The sequence below is a fragment of the Phyllostomus hastatus genome, unplaced genomic scaffold (assembly GCF_019186645.2).
Source record: "Phyllostomus hastatus isolate PE091 unplaced genomic scaffold, TTU_PhHast_1.1 phas_contig_137, whole genome shotgun sequence".
NCBI classification, from domain to species: domain Eukaryota; kingdom Metazoa; phylum Chordata; class Mammalia; order Chiroptera; family Phyllostomidae; genus Phyllostomus; species Phyllostomus hastatus.
In genome coordinates, this window is record NW_025333583.1 from 20,363,438 (window position 1) to 20,381,021 (window position 17,584).

At 34.6% G+C, this 17,584-nt stretch overlaps 1 protein-coding gene across 8 annotated transcripts in view; it reads right to left on the reverse strand.

The window, feature by feature from the left end:
- The window catches only part of NBEAL1 (neurobeachin like 1), a 164,650-nt gene that overhangs the window by 19,431 nt on the left and 127,635 nt on the right, over nt 1-17,584 (reverse strand). For all 8 annotated transcript variants that reach the window (XM_045855797.1, XM_045855829.1, XM_045855803.1 and 5 more), the window contains 7 exons: nt 15,148-15,265; nt 13,989-14,086; nt 11,427-11,543; nt 6,921-7,010; nt 5,375-5,484; nt 3,835-4,007; nt 1,975-2,069 (listed from right to left, as the gene is read on the reverse strand). In XM_045855797.1, coding sequence (XP_045711753.1) covers nt 1,975-2,069; nt 3,835-4,007; nt 5,375-5,484; nt 6,921-7,010; nt 11,427-11,543; nt 13,989-14,086; nt 15,148-15,265 — 801 coding nt within the window. The remainder of the gene's footprint in view (nt 1-1,974; nt 2,070-3,834; nt 4,008-5,374; nt 5,485-6,920; nt 7,011-11,426; nt 11,544-13,988; nt 14,087-15,147; nt 15,266-17,584) is intronic.

Sequence of the window (17,584 nt, forward strand, 5' to 3'; positions counted from 1 at the left end):
TTGTATACAAGTATCACTTCTTGTGATAAAGGATGCTTGAGTAGTTACCATGATATCTGTGTTATGATCATCCTGGACAACTCTATCCACATCTTCTACCGGCACTACATGATGTGGATGAAGTCCCCTTTAGACTCTATTACCCGTGACACATTTGTCTTTCTGTAAGGGTGTCTGAGTGCTTAGTACACTCTATCTAATTGCCAAAAATCAGGTCATTCCTATATTATTTAAGCAATTGAAGTTACAGAGAAAGATGGGCCCTTCTCGAATTCATTTTATAAAGGTTGTATATCCCAATATTAAACATGGTAGAGAAAAAACAAAAAAAGAAGTATAATAATTAAAGCACTAGTAAATAAAATCCTACAGTAAGATGTAACAATACATGACAAAATATATGAGTTTACTATAAGAATTCAAGGGTAGTTCAACCTAAGACATGTCTCAAAATAATACATTACATTAAGAAAAAGTAAGAGGAAAGCTATAAATAAAAAAAGGAAGAGAAACTGGGAAAAAATAGCTGCAAAGGACACTATTGGGACTGACTACTTACAAAATTAGAACGTGGACTATGCACTAGATAATGGTATTGTATAAATGCTAATTTCTCATTTTGATAACTACACTGTGGTTATGTATTAAGAGTGTCTTAGTTCTTAGAAAATAAACACTCAAGTATTTAGTGAAGGAATATGATGTCTCCAACTTTAAAACTGTTCAGAAAAAAATAAGATGGTAGGAGAGGGGAAGGAAAACAAAGAAAACAGGGGTTAGGATAAACAAATGGATAGCAAATTTTTTTTAACTCTTCTATAAATTGAAATTTTATTAAAACTAAAAAGTTACTAGAGAAAAAACATAAAAGATAACTACTTAAATATTAAAAATCACAACAAGTGAAACCCAATAGCAAACAGTATACTAAATGGCACATAGTAAAGGCACTTCACCAAAATCAGACTTAAGACAGGAAAGCTAACTATAATTTTCTTACCTTATTACATTAGATAATAATATAATAGGATAAGAAAATGAAATAATTAGTATATTGTAAAATATTTTTTATAAATCCTTTATTTTCATATCATCTTATTTTCAAAAAAGCCAAGAAATACCAAAAATTATGAGAGCTAGGTAAGAGGATTTGGTAAAACAATTAGTTACAAATAACTGTATAGAAATTAAAAGCTTGTTTTAACAGTAGTGATAATCAATTAGAAATAAAAATGATTTTTAAAATCCCACCAAAACAATAATAAACATATAATTAGAAGTAAATATAACAAAGTGCAGGACCTAAATTAAAAAATTACCAAAAACATTTATGCTGTTATAAATGACCTTCCACCCAGAAGTAAAAAATCATGTATATTGTTATAGAATAGAGAATATGTATTTTGCCTATAGAATACATAATCTAGGATATAAAATATATGCATATATTATACATATATAAAAACTAATTACCAATGAATTAAAGATTGAAATGTAAAACAATAAAACAAGAAAAGTATTACAAGAGAATTTTTAGTTAATATTTAGTAAATTTGGAATGGGAGAAAGCCTGTTAAACAAGGTAAAAAATCCAGAAGCTATAAAAAAAAAGATACTTCCCTGAACCAACATTATTATGAGAGTACAATAAGGTTGATGAAAATTATATATCTATGGTTTTTAGTAGTCCTAATGGAAGGAAAATAGGAATATATGTTAACAGGATAAGAAAAACAATCATTTTCCTAGAAGAAGTTAACAAAGAGGAGTTTCTGGAAAGTAATAGGATAAAAGGTCAAGAATCAGCCAATAAACAGGACAAATGTGGTGATTTAGGACGGGGCAGAATGGGGAGTAAAAGAATGCAAAGCAGCTCAAATAATCATTCAACGCAAAAGAACAATTCACCAGCATCTCAACAGTACTCCCAGGGTAAATCTCTGATTGAAGCTGAATATTTAAGTGCATAACTACCTGTTGTGTTATTTGCCATATCATACATGTAGTATCTCTGGAACCAGAAATCAAATGCATTCCACAGTAGTCGGTAGCTAAACAAGTCACAATATCTGTAAGGGGAAAAAAAAAAGACTTGGTTTTGCTGGAACAAAGAGCAATTTTAGTTTATGCTCCGAATATTACTAAACTAGTTGTTTTAATGGAAAAATATAGCACTGGCATTGCAAAAGCATGGAGAAAGTGACTCAGAGAAGCAGCAATATTAAAATCACATAAAAGAACTTTCTTTGAGGACACCCTTCTGTTGGGAACCATCCTGCCTGGTTTCAGGAGCTGTAACCCCACTACCAGGTGAAAAGGCCCCACGGCTAGGGGACCTTGGGACCATAAGCCACTAAGGAGACAAAACTTATCCTCCCAGCATGGGTGCAGCCTCTACCCCCTCTACTTCACTCTGCTTGGCCCCTAGAGGGTGGCTGGATAAGATTCCTCAAGGAATGAATAACCTAAGACAGGCATAGTCACAAAGGGGCCATCAGGGAAGGATTAGGGGATTGTGGATGAGGGACAAAAGACCTTCACAACCCTTGGCTTTATCATAGCCTGAGTCCTCAATTTATCTGTAAAAATCTCCTAATCTCTTGGCTGTCTTGCATCCCCCTCCTGATTCAGGCCTGAAACAATGCTGAAGGGAGGTGCAGCCCTGTGCTAGAACAGGTGGTCCCCAGCAGGGGGCGATCAGGCCTAAGAAAGAATGCATAAAGTCCTATGAAACCTGCTTTGCTAAGAATGTCCTCAACTTAAATGTTAAGGGTCCAAGCACAAAATAAGTTTGTTTCCCAAGGTTTTACAGCCAACTGGTGTCACCCTGTCTACCAGACCCTGACTCAAAAAGGACCTCTGATCCCAGAAACGTTATCTGTAAACCATACCTCCTTTCTTTGATATGCATCCCTATGCAAGCTTAACTCAATAAAAGCCCAATGTAAGAGAGGCTCAAGACCTTTCTCCTCTGAGAGACTGGTTAGCCCTTCCTCCCCAAGCAGATCATGTCTTGGCAGACTTATTCTCATCTGCAGCAGCCAGGGAAGCTCTGTGGGACAAAGCTCCCCCACAGCCTTTGAGGGTGAAGTGTAGACAGTGGGCTGGGGAATGCCAGCCAGAATATTGGCAGGAGGTCTAGTAGCTTGAAACAAAGGCATAGTAAATTTTGATACACTTCTCTGCTCCCTCATCCCCATTCACCTTACTCCCAATGGGAACTGCAATCCTATACAATATGCGACCTACAAAATTATACCATGAATTCACAATGTAAAATACATTTTTCCTAAATTGTAAAAGCCTGAGCTAAGTGACATCTTAGAAGTTACTGGTGCAGAAGTAGTGGCAGCTCCATTCCCTTTTCTATTAGGTTTATTGAGGAAAAATCTACTCATTTCATTCTTATACTGATGACCGAGACACTAAGAAATACCAGGTTAAAGAACATTCAACAATTTCACTTCTTTCATGTTTCACTATTAACATATATATAATAGGGCCATTTATGTATTAATCAATTATAACAGATTTTTAAAAACATTTTGTCTTAAAATTCTCATTTCTATCAACCAATTTTTTAAAAAGACTTAGTCTAACATCTTTAAAATACTGTAAAGCTGTATTTAATTTATATGGTACTTAATATACCCAAAATATATTAAACACTCTTAAATAAAGCATACAATATTCATAACACTGTTCTATCAAAAAGTTTACTCAGCCTCAGTGATAAAATATAATATTTTTTTCTAAGAAATATGTACTACTTTTATAGTTAGAAAAAAACAGAGAAAGTTTTGTGTTTTGGGAAGAAAAAAAGTTAATGCTTACCCATATGTCTGATATTGTGTGAAATAATTTTGCCTTTTGTAAGTGACATCACTTGAATGCTATTATCCCAATGTCCAGCACTGAAAAGCAACTTCGCATCATGTGATACTATAAATAGTTTAGAAGTGATCTCCAGCCCTGGAGCAAAAGGACCATTCAGACTACGTTGAGTTCTGTAAACACAAGTAAATATTAGACTTTTCCTTGAAAGAACATTTAGCCTTAACTATTTTTATGTCTTTAAAAAAGAAATGAAAAATAAGTCTGTTCAACCTTCAATCTGCAATGTCTCCTAACAAATGATACTTTCAGATAATACATCTTTACTCCTATTTTTCATGAAATAAAATTTTATATAACAAAGCCTCAAGGGTTATGCATTAAGAAACTGAGATTGGTGAAGGTGTGAAAAAATTTAAACCTAGCTTTTCAAAGCCAATTAGTAAGATAGTCAATTCTATAAATAGCAGCCTCAAAGCATAGGGTGAGCAAAAGTGAGCTTACCGTTGTTAATACATAAATAATAAATAAATAATAATGCAAGATTAAACTGTGTTTTGTATACTGACAACTGTAAACCTACTCTTGCCCACTCCTGTATAAAGACAAGACAGTATATACCAGGACCAGGAAAGTTGGAAATAAACTGAAACTAGTGATCTACTACACAGGCAGATAAATGTGTCTCTGACAATACTCATGAAGATCATTTTCCATTCCAACCAAAGAAAGCATATGGGTTTTACCTGCTTCCCACTAAAATACCTGTGCACTTAGCCAGTCTAAATTCTGCAGAAAGACACAAAAAGTGATTATGAGAATCAATTCTGACACTTCGGCTCTAGATTTTTATTATTCAACATTAATTTGCCGAAGGTACACTTTGAACAAAGCACGATGTACTAAAAATCCTATGTGGGATAAGAAGGAAAAAATACCTCCCTTAATATAGCTAAAACAACTCAATAGTAAAGGAATCATCACCTGAACTTAGAATGTAACCTTTGGATAGTTTAAAAGATAACTAAAGTAAATAATAAACTCTTATTAGATATAAGACACTGAGTCTTATTTGTAGATAATACTGTATAACAAGCCGTGGCTAGTGTGGCTCAGTTGGTTGGAGCATCATCCCATACAACAGAAAGTTCGAGGATTCAATTCCTGATCATGGCACATGTGAAAAGCAATCAATCAATGTTTCTCTCTTTCTCTAAAATTAATAAACATATATTTTAAATATTGTATAATAAAAATACAATGAAGCCCAAAACTATTCCTAATCATTTTTCCTTCCATAATGGTCTGATAGAAATTGTTTTCTCTTTAAACCAGTATCAAGTCAGGGAAATTGAAGGAAGAATAAAAATGAAAGAGGAAAGGAAAGAAGGAAGAAAGAAAAGGGAGTAGGAGGAAAGGAGAAAGGAAAGAAAATCTGGATGTCTACAATATTACTTTCAAAATGAAACCAATCAACCTTGCTGTTTTTCTTGGCAATAAGGTACTGTACTTCATTTACTTTAAATGTTCATTTACTTACTTTGGATTTGTCACAGTCTGATCCCTGATGAATGTAAAGTAATTAGAAATGTTTTTGTCATAAGGCAACCATCCATGGGTTCCAATAACATAATTCATGCTTACTGTTACCTAGAAAAAATATGAAAATGAAAATTAAATGCAAGATTAAACAAAGCAACACATAATAATCAAATGCTCACATGTTAGCATTTATCATTTAGGGAAAATGAAGGACTGTGTGCTTAAAACATAAAACTTATTAAGAAAGTCTAAATAATTTAAATGAAAAAAGCTCTTTGTTTTATCTAACAAAAAGTTATCCAGTGTATCTTTTTTTAGTGAGATTCTTTTCCTCATAATCTCTCAGTTAATTAGCATCTATTAGTTGGCAGTCAGAAGTAATTAAGACCAGCCCTTATCATAAAGTTTGATCTATATCATTTAGAGCATGAATGAGTAGAACTTATGATGAATTGTTAAGCTCTTCCTTCTAAGTGACAGTCATAGTGAACATTTTCTATTTATTTACTTTTAATTATTTTATTGTTGTTCAGTTACAGTGAATATTTTCTTTTAAAAATGAAAAGATTTCTTCCTTATGATTATAAAAGTAGATTACCAAAAAGAAAAATTAGATACCTTTTAAAATTACAGATATTAAGTCTGAAAAAATCACAAGAATTCTACCACTCAAAAAGTACTGTTACTATTTTTGTATCTTTTTCAACCTTCTTTTTCCTGAGTAAACACACAATATGCCTAATTAGAAAAAAGGTCTAATTCTGGAATCTCTACTGTTCACTCTGCTAGACTCCATTTCTATGATTTCTAAGTGACAAAACTGAAATAAGACAGACCTCGTTTGGGTCCATGTGCCAGGGTCCCATAACCCCTTACTTTGCTAGCTCTGTGACTATGAGCAATTTACTTTTGAATTTTAAAATTTCTCATCTGTAGAAGAGAAATAATAATACTGCATATCTCACAGGATATTTAGATGGATTACATGACAAAATTCATGCAAAGCACTCACATGCATGCCCTGCATGTAAACTGTAGTCAATTCTGTATTATTTCTCATTTTCATAATTATTCCTGCTGTATGATAAATTTTAATATGTAATAAGATGGGTTTTAAAAACACTTTATTTTTGAGAGAGAAGGTAAAGGAGGGAGGGAGAAAGAGAGAGAAACATCAATGTGAGAGAGAAACATCGACTGGCTGCCCTCCACACAGGCCCCAGGGGACCAAACCTGCAACCCAGGCCCTAGTCACACTGGCTAGGGCTTAATAAGATGTTATATCTTATTTTTCCTGTACAAAATTTCCTTGTATTTTCACATATTTATTATTTCAGATAAACTTTAAAATTATAGTTTTAAGCTGTAATTTTAAACTACTTAAAATAAAAGCTGTGCAAATAGAAAATATATTTTTATTCTTGGTCTAATTCTATACAAGTTTTCTCTATTTTTTTAAAAAAGCTTTAAGTATTTTTTATTTTCTCAATTTTTTGTTAAGTTGTTATATATATGGCAGTGTGAAAAAGGGATAATCAACTTACCAGTAACTCAGGACTGCCTTGAGACATAAAAGAACGAGACTGATTTCTGGGGACAATAGCCTTTATTAGTGGAATACCATCACTAATTCCCTATAAAATAAAAGAGAAGTTTAGTGGCTAATTCTGCTTATCTTTGTTAGGCACAAACTATGCAAAACTTCTGTTTCTTTAACAAGAATGAACCCTGTGACATAGCATTTTACTCTATCAAAACATATCACTGTTTAAATTAAAATGTAAGAAAGAAATTATATACCATGTTTGAATGGCATACTTGAAACTTCTGAAACTCATCACCTTCTTGTATTCCACTATTCTGCTATCAAAAAGAGATGTAAATTTCAAGGAGCATCAATTATTTAGGACCTTTCCCTTCCACTAGCCATACTGACATGAACATAAGTAGAAAAATATAGACCATATTAGGGTACACTTCTCTAATAAGTCAAATGGGAAAACTGGTTATATTTTAAAGAGATTTCCTTTGGACTTACCTTTTTAGGTGTAACTGGTACCTTTAGATTTTTAAGACAGCTTTACTGAGGTATAATACACAAAAAATTACACATACCATATTTTGCTGTGTAGAATGTGCTCCCATGTATAATGCATGCTCACATTTTTGCCCCAAAATTTCAGGAAACAAATGTTTCATATTAATTTTTTAAATCAATTTTATTTATTTATATTTAGATACTTGTTTTTTGTATTATAAAGGAATTTTCACATTTATTTTTGAACATATTATGGTACAAGAAATTTTATGTAACAAATAATTACAAAACATAAGAATAGATACAAGATATTTCAGGCACTACCCATGTATAATGAGCATCCTTGTTTTTCCCTCAAAAATTTGGGCAAAAAAGTACACATTATACACAGCAAAATATGGTATTTAATGTATATAATTTGGTAAGTTAGGATTCTAGTTTATATTCAGGATTTTTCACCTTCTGCATTAAATGTTAACTGTAGATCTTTTTTAGTGAATATTTTTTGAATAGTTCATTTTATAACTGAATTTTTCCATTACCATTTAGACCCCCCTATAGCCTCTTCCCTACCTGCACCCTGCAAACACTACACTTTTGTCCATCTCCGTGGGTCCTTCTTCTTTTCTCTCAGTCCCTCCACCCCTACCCCTGTCAGTCTACTCTCTATCTATGAGTCTGTCTCTATTTTGCTTGTTAGTTCAATACATTTCTCAAATAAGTCAAATAGGAAAACTGGTTTTATTTTAAAGAAATTTCCTTCTGGGTTTAACTTTGTACAAATAGAGCTATTCCATTTAGTAAGGCAGTCCCTGAAAGCCACAATAGGCTTTCAATAGCCAGAAAATAAAGATAGCCCTCAGAAAACATCTAAACACCTGCCATTATCTTATTACAATGTGAAGAAGAATAACGATTGGAACTGAGGCTCTTGATGTGACAATAGTTCATTATTGGGTACATATTATGTGCCAGGTGCTATTCTAAGAGCTTTATATGAACTAAAGAATTATCAACCACATGAAGTCATAAATGATTAGACATGATGAAACTAATTTTTATCAGCATTACATAATAAGTGTAGTATTACATGTCCATCAGGCTATGGGTTAAATGGGGTGTTATGGGTTGCCCTATGAGCAGTAAAGAGTTAACATAGCAGGACAGAGGTAACTCTCCTTGGAAAGGCCAGCCTGCAAGGTTGGCCCTTTCCTGCCATCTGGTAACTCAGTGGGCAAAGAGTTCCTTACACTGATTTAAAACTTGTCTTCAATGATAAGGGTGGCTCATTATGTCTAGATTCTCTGTACAAAGAATATGGTTTATGCATAACATCTGTTTTTCTTCTGAGAGCCTAAAATTTTGGCATGGCATAAAGAGGGTACCTATGTGACCAACCTCTAATAAAAACCTTGGGTACTGCGTCTCTCTAATGAGATTCCCTGGCAGACAAAAACACGGTTTCTCATTTCATTACTGGAAGAACTAAGTACGTCCTATGTGATGCCACTGGGAGAAGACTCTTTCAACTGGTTTCCCCAGACTTTGCCCCATATGCCTTTGCCTTTATGATGTTGCTTTCTATCGTCTCACTGAAATAAATCTTAGCTGTGAATACAACCATATGTTGAATCTGTGAGTTCTTCTAGAAAACCACCAAACCGGGGGTGGTCTCAGAAACACAGAACACATCCTAGAAATGACTCATCACTTCCAGACGTTTTTTTCTATTTGTTCCAGGGAAATGACTGAGATACTTTTGGAAAACAACCAGTTTTGTAGAACTTTGTTGATTAAACATTAAATAACTATTTCAAGAACATGCATCTCTAAGAGTGACAAAAATTAATTTTGAACTGTTTTCACAAACATGTGAAACATATTTAAATTAAAGCTATAATTCACATACTTTATTTCATATACTTTATTAAAAGTTATATAGTAAATTGTGAAAAATTCTATAAAGATTTCCCATGATATTGAACCTAAGTAACACATTACAATCATGCTCTCCCTAATGCAGAATCTGACAAACTAGGCCTGTGGGACAAATCCAGCCTACTACCTGTTTTGTAGGTTGTAGGTAAGCTAAGAATGGTTTTACATTTTTAAATAGTTATTATATAAATATGCAAAATACATATATATACACATACCTATACACACAAACACCTAACGGTATCCTTGATTTTGTCTTTGACCACAAAATCCAAAATGTTTACCACGTGATCCTTTAAGAAAAAGTTTACCAACCTCTGCTGTACTACATGAGAGTTAACGCTTTTTCTATGTATATCTCCAACCTATTCTTAATAACTTTTTTGCCAAGAGTGACTATTATCTGTCCAAACCAAATTCAAAGGTATAAGTGCATTTGACTATATACACATTCTGAATTATTCAAAGTAATTCAGTATGTATATTTAAACACTTAAATTCGAAGGTACTCTCTTTTTTTAATTGTTGTTCAAGCAGAACTGCCTCTATGTCCTCCCACTACTCCCCCCGCACCCCAGCCATCCCCACCTCCAACCCTTGATCCTACCCACTTAGGCTTTGTCCATGGGTCCTTTATAGATGTTCCTTGACAACCCTCCTTCCTTCCCCCCATTATCCCATCCCCCACTCTGGTTACTATCAGTTTGTTCTTTATTTCAATGTCTCTGGTTATATTTTGTTTGCTTGTTTGTTTTGTTGATTAGGTTCCACTTACAGGTGAGATCATATGGCATTTGTCTTTCACCGCCTGGCTTATTTAACTTAGAATAATGTTCTCCAGATGTTCATAGCAGCACAATTTACAATAGCCAAGTGATGGCAGCAACCTAAGTACCCATCAGTAAATGAGTGGATCAAAAAACTATGGTACATTTACACAATGGAATACTGCGCAGTAGAAAGAAAGAAGGAGCTCCTACCCTTCAAGACAGCATGGGTAGATCTGGAGAGCATTATGCTAAGTGAAGTAAGCCAGGCAGTGAAAGACAAATAATACTGATCTCACCTTTAGTGGAACCTAATTAACAAAACAAACTGGCATTCAAAATATAGCCAGAGACACTGAAATAAAGAACAAACTGATAGTAACCAGAGGGAAGGGGAGAGGAAAATAACATGGGAAAGAAGGGAAAGGGATGTAAATGAACTTGAGGAACCCATGGATGGAGCCAAGGTGGGGTGGGATTGAAGGTGGGAGGAGGGAGTGGGTAGGGTGAGGGAAAGTGGTGGTGGGAAAATGGAGGTAACTGTAGTCAAACATCAATTTTAAAAAAGTAAAAAAACAAAACAAAACAAAACTATGGTACATTTACACAATGGAATACTATGCAGCAGAAAGAAGGAGCTCCTACCCCTCATGATGGCATGGATGGATCTGGAAGGTACCCTCTTCTTAAAAATTTGTTTTTTATTAATTTGAGATAGACACACACACACACACACACACACACACACACACACACACACAAACACACATCAATTTGTTGTTCCACTTACCTATACATTCATTGGATGATTCTTATATGTGCCCTGACCAGAGATTGAACCTGCAACCTTGATATATAAGGACAATGCTCTAACCAACTGACCTACTCAGCCAGGGCACAAGGAACTCTTTCAACTATAGCATTAACTATCTTTGTTTTACCTGAATACTCCTGATATTAGCAATGAACAGTTTGACTTATTGGGCCACATTTTATACATGAACAGACATTACGATTGAGTTATTTTAGACTCCTTCTACACATCATCTCAACTGTCACAAAAAGCAATTTAAATAAAATTATTTTTTAAATGTGAAACAGAAGAAAGAAAGCCACTCAGCAGCAAAAAAAAAGTTTGCAATAAAATTGTTTTAAAAATTCAAGAACAGGTAATTATTTACTATTTTGAATTAAATATTACAATCCACCCCCTATACTGAAGAGTAAAAGAAACACTGAGGTGTACAGAATTAAGAGAGAGAGAGAGACTGACTCTGACTTTTTACCATTACCAAGTTGGACATTACCTCTATAAAAAATGACTTCAGTTCAGGGAGGTGCTGAAATAGGTTTAGGGTTGAAGTCTCAGTTCTCGTCTGCTTCTGTAATGCTTCCTCTGCTGATAATCTAGGAGGGTGTGGTTCCTTTAAAACAATTAAAAAATAATAATTTCTTAATTATATTAAAATATCTCTCACTGTATTCCTCCATATATACTGGGCTCTAGCTACAATGGCTTACATATCATGCACTATTGCTCTGAATCTTCTCTCAGCAGAGTTCCTACCATCTACATTTCTAGAGAAACCCTATTTCTATTTTAAAGTTTTTCTTACTGGTATCTTCCTAAATATCTGAGTAACAATTAGTCTCATACTATTTTCCTGAACATATTGCTTTAATATTTTATTTATCACTTATTTCTTTCTATGTTGGATTACATATAGCACTTATTTATGGTCTCTGTTTTCCTATCAAGAAATAGGCATCTTAAAGTAAGAAAACAAATCTTATTCATTTATGGATTTTCAACACCTAGAATAATACCTTAAATATCTTAAAGCATCTTAGTAGATGCTTAATAAGTTCTTGGTAAAATTAAACATATTATTCAAAAGTCAAAAGTTATAAGATGGGTAAAACTTTAATTCCTGAAATAAGATAAAAATGCCAATATTAACAGAATCAAATTAGAGATGTGGCTGAATTTTTTCAAATAAATTATTCTTTCTTAACTGTAATGCCAGAGACATAGAACAGTATTACCTTTATCAAAAAAAAGAAAATAAAAAATCGAGTTAACATTGCAAATGTACTGTTAAAATGTAGAACAGAATTTTATCTAAAAGGGATTCTTCCATCTGAATTTCCATTCAAGATGGCAGCATGATAAACAAGCTTATCTCCTCACACAACCGCATCAAAATTACAACTAAATTACAGAACAAACATTATTCATAACCACCAAAACTAGAGCTGAATGAAGTCCTACAAATACAGAAATAAAGAACAAACCACATCAAGACTAGTAAAAGGGGCGGAGGTGCACAATGGGCTGGTCTCACACGAACGTGTGGCAGATAAAAATTAAAAGGGATATCTCTCTATCAAGGGGTCCCACACTAGGCACCCCCAGCCCAGGATTCCAGTGCCAGGAAAAGAAGTTCCTTTAACTTTTGGCTGCAAAACCCAGCACATATTGAGGCTATGGAAGACAGAAACTTCTAGAGTCCCCAGCAGTTCTCTTAAAGGGCCTGTGCCAGGATTTCCTCAGACTTACTCTCTCTGAGCACCAGTGTGGGAATAACATATGTGAAGGCACAAGAGGCATACAAAAATGAAAATGAAGTGTCTGGCATCAGGGCGAGATGGGGGAGCTCTGTCCCAAAGAGAAATGCTGGAAGAAGGTATTTTTTCCTTTTCTGAGCCTACTCCCCACAGAGCGGACAGACAGGTGCAATGTGCGAGACTCCATCAACCTGGCCCACACTGTTTGCCCCATCTTTGTGATACCCTGAGGCTCCACCCACCCTAGTTTTTTCCAGGGGCTTTTCCATATGAATGGCTTGTCTTGGCTCATGCTTCAGATTTTCCTAAATTCTCTCATACAAGCAGCATCTGGCCTCAGTGTGCCCCAAGCCTATTGTTAAGTGGTCTCAGGCCTGGCACTAGAAGCAGCTACCCTTGGCTTACAGCTTGGACTTTTTTAGGCACCTCCAAACCCAGTATAGGCAGCAGTCAACTGCACATGGCTTTGTAGCTTATGTCAGGTAGCCTTGGTCAAAACACAGGTAGTAGCATTAAAAATGGATTGGCCATATGACCCAGCGATTCCACTTCTGGGAATTTGTCTGAAGAAACCCAAAACACTAATTCCAAAAAACATTAAGCACTCCTACATTCACTGCAGCATTATTTACAATCTTCAAGATATGGAAGCAGCCCAACCATCCATCAGTAGATAAGTGGATGAAACAACTATGGGACATTTATACAGTGGAATACTGCTTGGCTATATAAAAAAGAAAATTTTACCCTTTGCGACAGCATGGATGGATCTGAAGATCATCATGCTTAGAGAAATAGGCAAATCAGAAAAAGACAAGTACCATATGATTTCACTCACATGTGGAATGTAATGAACAAACTGAACAAATAAGCAAAACAGAGACAGACATAAATGGAGAGTACGTTGACAGCTCTGCACAGAGGGTAGGGAGTGGAAGGATCAAACCATAAAGAAAAAGGGCTCACGAACATGGACAACAGTGTAGTGATTGTGGGGGAGGGGATGAGTGGCTGGAGGTGGAAAAGGGTATAAGGGGGATAATGGTAATGGAAAAATACAATAAAAATAAATTATTAAAAAGAGTAATTGCATATGTGCATTTCTGACCACAATATTTTGTTATTTCAAAACAGAAACAATCACTTAAATCTATTTTTTATTAAGTGACAGAATATTTTTCCCAAATCTAAGTAATTCTGAAATAAGGTTTTAAATCATTAAAATCCTTGGAAATACTGGTACTATTCCACAGCAATTATATTCTAGACTTATCATATAATCAATAACTCTTATGATTTACCTTTAACAGTTGACAAGGTGTTTGCCCAAAATTATTAATCATCCCTTCTAAGGCTTTTCTTTCTTTTTCATCTGTTAAGGCATCCAGATCCACAGCTCCTAAAATCAGCAGTAGTCAACTCACTATACAGCAAAAAATAAATCAGCAAGCCAAACAACTGACTGATGTATCAGAGACTGATTAGTACACTTTCATTAAAATATTATTGCATTCTTTAATTTATAAAATATTTTAAAGAGGTAATGTTTTTTAAAAATAGTAAAACATCAAAATTAAATATGCAAACAAAATTTTATCTACTACATATAACTAAAATATTTTAAACAAATTTAACAGGCAGTCTGTTAGCTTCTCCTAGAAAAATACAAACTCTACTCAGAGAATACCTAATTGTTTTCCTCATGAGAGTCAAGCTCAAACAAGAGTAAGAACCACACAAAAATACTGCCATAAATTACCTTTTATCTAATAAATGTTAGGGAAGGTATTATTAGGGATAAATTATTATACTCAGCCATACCTAATATGAATCCTTACATGGCTAGTAATTGGCCAAAAGAAGCCAGTGTGATTCCAAAATCTATGCTTGTAACCACCATGCATACTACCTCCCAACAAACTTTTATAGAAGGAAAACATATTTGTCTATTTACAAAACGTCACATGGGCTCTGTTAAAACTCATATAACTTCATACTATTCACAATCTTTACAACTGAAGGATTAGAAAAGAAAGAATTGCTTCTATTTCAAAGGCTTCAAAATTGTTCTTGATCCTGAGCTACTTATTAAACATTAGAATGTCATCTTTATCATTTAAAGAACTGTTATTTATAATTCTAAAGGTCTTCTTTCAAAGTCTACTAAAACTGTAATACTAAATATTTAATGTAGGGCCTGACTGAATAGGACACACATGGCCAAGGATCAAAAACTTATATGCCACCAGTACTTGACATTTATAATTAGATTTGCATATATATATTCTCATAACTACTTTTTTTTTACAAAAATAGGTCTCTTATCTTTCAAATAGAAAAGATCACTATTTTTAAATGTAGTTACACTTAAATAGTTATGTCCAAAACACCATGTTATAAACTCATATTAAATAATACTTTCTAACAATATAATGGGGAAAAAAGTATACAGGCTTATACCTTCATAGCTACAGTAATAGAAAACATTGAGTGCCTCCACTGCAGGCGGCCCCCTCTGTTTATAGCCAAAAATCAGATCTATCCATTCATGAAGATGAGCAGAAACATATTCAGACTCCTAGAAAAGAACAAATAAGTAATAATTAATATGGAGATACCTTCCAATTACAATGTAGTGATGGGTCCTTTAAAAAAGTAAGAGCAAAGTCAGCATTTCCACACAAAATCTTACCACTGTAAATAAAATTATCTCAAAATCAATTTATTCATCATACACAACATATATTGACTATATTCTATCTTGTACAATGTAGGCATTATATTTATTAATATTTACTACATATGCATCTATTAATTAATGGGTGAAAAAACATTTTCTAATAGCCCAAATATTAATGACAAAAATTAATTATAACTCTGGAATGCATTTTCGTTGTAAAATTTCCATTGAAATAATTGTTTAGAAATTCAACTCAAAACACACAATGGGGTAGATGAAAGATTCTGCAAATCATTTCCTCACCCCATCCCACCAAGAGGTAGACTAGGGGCAGGCAGAGGCTTGGACAACTTCTGGGAGCCTCCAAGATGGCTTAAAAGACCATAAGGAAATTGTTATTAGAGACAGAAAGAAAGGGGACTCAATGTTTTAGTCACATGAAAAAACAGAAAGGGTAAATAATGAACTCATGGATCTGGAGATGAAGATTTCCAGGCAGAATATTTTTAAATGCTAATTGGCTTCTTTTTAGCTGCCTGTGATAAAGTGTTGGAGGAGAAAGATGAGTTAGGGAAAAAAAATAACTGTTTGAGTTTTAAGCATGATTTTAAAAAAATATAAAGGTGCCAGGTCTTGCTGGTTTCAAAATAAAATTATTTCTTATTTCCCGGATGACTACAGAGTACAGACTCACAAACCCACAAATGGCCCAAGTCAGTCAATAATCCAACCAAAGATCACCAGTAAAATATGGCCTCAGGCAAAAGTTTTGTTCAGGAGTGTAGTTGTCAAACAATCTGTTGAGACCCTTTTCCCTCACAGACACACTCAAGACAATAGAGCATATCTTAAGAATGTTAAAGAAAAAAAGAGACAATGCAAAAATGGAGTCACTTGTGCAAACCAAGACTTAATATCGAACCTCAGTGCAATTTCAGTCTATCCCAGGAATATGACCTTTAACCAATCTAGAATTACCCAATCAGTACTAGTGAGGTAATTTGCATGACAGACCCCTGCCTTTCCCCCAAAGGAAGGTGACCTGCCTGAAACAATCCTCTTTGTGTCAGACTTCCTTTTTCTGGCCCCCTCTACCTGTAGACCCTTCCAGTTTGTACAGTATCTGGGAGCTCCTTTCTATATGGTAAATGGCATGCTGTGTGAATCATGAATCACTGAATAAAGCCAATTAGATCTTCAAATCTACTGAACTGAATTTTGTTTTTTAACAACAATCTTAAGGGTTTTTTCCCATAGTAGCCTCCCACTCAGCCCAAAAGAGGTATGGGGCTGTTCTGTAAATTAATATGGAACGTTTTTGTCCAATAGACTAGATGCATAAGAAATCCATAAAATTTTATAAGAAACTGTATTAGTTCAGAGATAGAAACTGTTCAAAAAAGGAGACAGACCTTTGACTCCCAAGTTACTATGGTTAAGAAAGAGGCTGCCAAAAACACTCATGGACCCCTTTTTATCAAAGACATTCTTTCCATTACAAAAAAAAATTTTTTTTTATTTTATTTACAAAAAAGCCATGAGAAAGTGTGGAAGCTTCCACCTTTGCACTCTTGGGGAGCCCTGAGCGGCCATGGAAGAAGCCTGGCTACTCAGGTAGAGACCACACAAAGAGGAGCTATCCTCAGACTACATGGAGAGGGAGAAAAGTCCAGCAGGTCAGGGTCTCAGTGAAGCCAACATGACTCAAGCCTCAGCAGTCATACGACTCCAAGGGCATGAGAACATCAAGCAAGACCAGGAGAATTATTCAACTGAGACCAGTCACTTCACAGAACTGTGACAGGTCATAAAATGGCTACAGTTTAAAACCATTACATTTTGGAATACAGTCGAACTTCAGTTCTCAAACATAATTCGTTCCAGAAGGCTATGGAAGGAGTGATCTGTTCAAAAACCAAATCTCCTTTGTTTGCTGCCTGAGAGATGATACATAACTGGTGATACCAGTATCAGCATGAAGGGTTGTCACACTGAGAACCGAAGTTTTGTTCAACAACCAAGACATGTTTTCCGTCAACAACCTGGTCGAGAACCAAACTGTTCAAGACAGGAGACATTTGAGAACTAAGGTTTGACTATAGTTTATTACACAGAAATTACACATATGAAACACAGACTTCTACCATCTTATTAATAAGGAGCATGCTCTCCTGAAATCCTGGACCCCCCCCCTCCCCACATGCCATAGGTAATATA